The 4,502-nt window shown below is 45.7% G+C and overlaps 2 protein-coding genes across 2 annotated transcripts; both read right to left on the bottom strand.

The window, feature by feature from the left end:
• Positions 1-899: 899 nt before the first annotated feature.
• On the bottom strand, positions 900-1,766 carry LOC139275851 (uncharacterized; the record flags this gene model as incomplete). Its single annotated transcript, XM_070893059.1, has 1 exon — positions 900-1,766. A coding segment is annotated over one exon (867 nt), but the record flags the coding sequence as incomplete, so codon positions are not given.
• A 495-nt stretch (positions 1,767-2,261) lies between these two features.
• On the bottom strand, positions 2,262-2,768 carry LOC139275852 (uncharacterized; the record flags this gene model as incomplete). The annotated part of the gene is made up of 1 exon (XM_070893060.1): positions 2,262-2,768. A coding segment is annotated over one exon (507 nt), but the record flags the coding sequence as incomplete, so codon positions are not given.
• Positions 2,769-4,502: the final 1,734 nt, after the last annotated feature.

Below are 4,502 nucleotides of genomic sequence, written 5' to 3'. Positions count from 1 at the left end.
AGGTGAAGGTGATACTAGTGAAGGTGAAGGTGAAGCTGGTGAAGGTGATACTGGTGAAGGTGAAGGTGTAACTGGTGAAGGTGAAACTGGTGAAGGTGAAGGTGAAACTGGTGAATGTGATACTGGTGAAGGTGATACAGGTGAAGTTAATACTGGTGAAGGTGATACTGGTGAAGGTGAAAGTGAAACTGGTGAATGTGATAATGGTGAAGGTAATACTGGTGAAGGTAATACTGGTGAAAGTGAAGGTGATACTGGTGAAGGTGAAGCTGATACTGGTGAAGGTGATACTGGTGAAGGTGAAGCTGAAACTGGTGAAGGTGAAGGTGAAATTGGTGAAGGTGAAACTGGTGAAGGTGATACTGGTGAAGGTGAAGGTGAAACTGGTGAAGGTGATACTGGTGAAGGTGATACTGGTGAAGATGAAGGTGAAACTGGTGAAGGTGATGGTGAAACTGGTGAAGGTGAGACTGGTGAAGGTGATACTGGTGAAGGTGAAGGTGATACTGGTGAAAGTGATAATGGTGAAGGTGAAGGTGAAACTGGTGAAGGTGTGCAACTGATGAAGGTGATACTGGTGAAGGTGATACTGGTGAAGGTGAAGGTGATACTGGTGAAGGTGAAGGTGATGCTGGTGAAGGTGATACTGGTGCAGGTGAAGGTGAAACTGGTGAAGGTAATACTGGTGAAGGTGAAGGTGAAACTGGTGAATGTGATACTGGTGAAGGTGATACAGGTGAAGTTAATACTGGTGAAGGTGATACTGGTGAAGGTGAAGGTTTAACTGGTGAAGGTGAAGGTGAAACTGGTGAAGGTGATACTGGTGAAGGTGATACTGGTGAAGGTGCAGGTGATACTGGTGAAGGTGATACCGGTAAAGGTGAAGGTGAAACTGGTGAAGGTGATAATGGTGAAGGTGAAGGTGATACTGGTGAAGGTGATACTGGTGAAGGTGAAGGTGAAACTGGTGAAGGTGATACTGGTGAAGGTGATAATGGTGAAGGTGAAGGTGATACTGGTGAAGGTGATATTGGTGAAGGTGAAGGTGATACTGATGAAGGTGAAGGTGATATTGGTGAAGGTGATACTGGTGTTGGTGAAGGTGAAACTGGTGAAGTTGATACTGGTGAAGGTGATACTGGTGAAGGTGAAGGTGATACTGGTGAAGGTGAAGGTGATACTGGTGAAGGTGATATTGGTGAAGGTGAAGGTGAAACTGGTGAAGGTGAAGTTGATACTGGTGAAGGTGATACTGGTGAAGGTGAAGGTATTACTGGTGAAGGTGATACTGGTGAAGGTGAATGTGATACTGGTGAAGGTGATACTGGTGAAGGTGAAGATGAAACTGGTAAAGGTGATACTGGTAAAGGTGATACTGGTGAAGGTGATACTGGTGAAGGTGAAGGTGAAACTGGTGAAGGTGAAGGTGAAACTGCTGAAGGTGAAACTGGTGAAGGTGAAGGTGAAACTGGTGAAGGTGATACTGGTGAAGTTGAAGGTGATACTGGTGAAGGTGATACTGGTGAAGGTGAAACTGGTGAAGGTGATACTGGTGATGGTGAAGGTGATACTGGTGAAGGTGATACCGGTAAAGGTGAAGGTGAAACTGGTGAAGGTGATAATGGTGAAGGTGAAGGTGATACTGGTGAAGGTGATACTGGTGAAGGTGAAGGTGAAACTGGTGAAGGTGATACTGGTGAAGGTGATACTGATGAAGGTGAAGGTGATATTGGTGAAGGTGATATTGGTGAAGGTGAAGGTGAAACTGGTGAAGTTGATACTGGTGAAGGTGATACTGGTGAAGGTGAAGGTGATACTGGTGAAGGTGAAGGTGATACTGGTGAAGGTGATATTGGTGAAGGTGAAGGTGAAACTGGTGAAGGTGAAGGTGATGCTGGTGAAGGTGATACTGGTGAAGGTGAAGGTATTACTGGTGAAGGTGCTACTGGTGAAGGTAAAGGTGAAACTGGTGAACGTGATACTAGTGAAGGTGAAACTGGTGAAGGTGAAGGTGAAACTGGTGAAGGTGAATGTGATACTGGTGAAGGTGATACTGGTGAAGGTGAAGATGAAACTGGTAAAGGTGATACTGGTAAAGGTGATACTGGTGAAGGTGATACTGGTGAAGGTGAAGGTGAAACTGGTGAAGGTGAAGGTGAAACTGCTGAAGGTGAAACTGGTGAAGGTGAAGGTGAAACTGGTGAAGGTGATACTGGTGAAGTTGAAGGTGATACTGGTGAAGGTGATACTGGTGAAGGTGAAACTGGTGAAGGTGATACTGGTGATGGTGAAGGTGATACTGATGAAGGTGAAGGTGATACTGGTGAAGGTGAAGGTGAAACTGGTAAAGGTGATACTGGTGAAGGTGAGGGTGAAACTGGTGAAGGTGATACTGGTGAAGGTGAAACTGGTGATGGTGAAGGTGAAACTGATGAAGGTGACACTGGTGAAGGTGAAGGTGATACTGGTGAAGGTGAAGGTGAAACTGGTGAAGGTGAAACTGGTGAAGGTGATACTGGTGAAGGTGAAGGTGAAACTGGTGAAGGGGAAACTGGTGAAGGTGAAGGTGATACTGGTGAAGGTGAATCTGGTGAAGGTGAAACTGGTGAAGATGATACTGGTGAAGGTAATACTGGTGAAGGTGAAACTGGTGAAGGTGATACTGGTGAAGGTGATACTGGTGAAGGTGAAACTGGTGAAGATGATACTGGTGATGGTGAAGGTGAAACTGGTGAAGGTGATACTGGTGAAGGTGAAGGTGAAAGTGGTGAAGGTGATACTATTGAAGGTGAAACTGGTGAAGGTGATACTGGTGAAGGTGAAGGTGAAACTGGTTAAGGTGATACTGGTGAAGGTGAAGGTGAAACTGGTGAAGGTGAAACTGGTGAAGGTGATACTGGTGAAGGTGAAGGTGCAACTGGTGAAGGTGAAGGTGAAACTGGTGAAGGTGATACTGGTGAAGGTGAAACTGGTGTAGGTGAAGGTGATACTGGTGAAGGTGATACTGGTGAAGGTGAAGGTGAAACTGGTGAAGGTGAAGGTGATACTGGTGAAGGTGATACTGGTGAAGGTGATGGTGAAACTGATGAAGGTGATACTGGTGAAGGTGAAACTGGTGAAGGTGATACTGGTGAAGGTGATACTGGTGAAGATGAAGGTGAAACTGGTGAAGGTGAAGGTGATACTGGTGAAGGTGATACTGGTGAAGGTGAAGGTGAAACTGATGAAGGTGATACTTGTGAAGGTGAATCTGGTGAAGGTGAAACTGGTGAAGGTGATACTGGTGAAGATGAAGGTGAAACTGGTGAAGGTGAAGTTGAAACTGGTGAAGGTGAAGGTGATACTGGTGAAGGTGAAGGTGAAACTGGTGAAGGTGATACTGGTGTAGGTGATACTGGTGAAGGTGATGGTGAAACTGGTGAAGGTGATACTGGTGAAGGTAATACTGGTGAAGATGAAGGTGAAACTGGTGAAGGTGAAGGTGAAACTGGTGAAGGTGATACTGGTGAAGGTGATACTGGTGAAGGTGAAGGTGAAACTGGTGAAGGTGAAGGCGAAACTGATGAAGGTGATACTGGTGAAGGTGAAACTGGTGTCGGTGAAGGTGATACTGGTGAAGGTGATACTCGTGAAGGTGAAGGTGATACTAGTGAAGGTGAAGGTGAAGCTGGTGAAGGTGATACTGGTGAAGGTGAAGGTGAAACTGGTGAAGGTGAAACTGGTGAAGGTGAAGGTGAAACTGGTGAATGTGATACTGGTGAAGGTGATACAGGTGAAGTTAATACTGGTGAAGGTGATACTGGTGAAGGTGAAGGTGAAACTGGTGAATGTGATAATGGTGAAGGTAATACTGGTGAAAGTGAAGGTGATACTGGTGAAGGTGAAGCTGATACTGGTGAAGGTGATACTGGTGAAGGTGAAGCTGAAACTGGTGAAGGTGAAGGTGAAATTGGTGAATGTGAAACTGGTGAAGGTGATACTGGTGAAGGTGAAGGTGAAACTGGTGAAGGTGATACTGGTTAAGGTGATACTGGTGAAGATGAAGGTGAAACTGGTGAAGGTGATGGTGAAACTGGTGAAGGTGAGACTGGTGAAGGTGATACTGGTGAAGGTGAAGGTGATACTGGTGAAAGTGATAATGGTGAAGGTGAAGGTGAAACTGGTGAAGGTGTGCAACTGATGAAGGTGATACTGGTGAAGGTGATACTGGTGAAGGTGAAGGTGATACTGGTGAAGGTGAAGGTGATGCTGGTGAAGGTGATACTGGTGCAGGTGAAGGTGAAACTGGTGAAGGTAATACTGGTGCATGTGAAGGTGAAACTGATGAATGTGATACTGGTGAAGGTGATACAGGTGAAGTTAATACTGGTGAAGGTGATACTGGTGAAGGTGAAGGTTTAACTGGTGAAGGTGAAGGTGAAACTGGTGAAGGTGATACTGGTGAAGGTGATACTGGTGAAGGTGCAGGTGATACTGGTGAAGGTGATACCGGTAAAGGTGAA

Source organism: Pristiophorus japonicus, chromosome 11 (assembly GCF_044704955.1).
Source record: "Pristiophorus japonicus isolate sPriJap1 chromosome 11, sPriJap1.hap1, whole genome shotgun sequence".
Taxonomy (NCBI): Eukaryota; Metazoa; Chordata; class Chondrichthyes; family Pristiophoridae; genus Pristiophorus; species Pristiophorus japonicus.
Note: the sequence above shows the minus strand (reverse complement) of the source record. Positions and strands in the feature narration are given on the sequence as shown.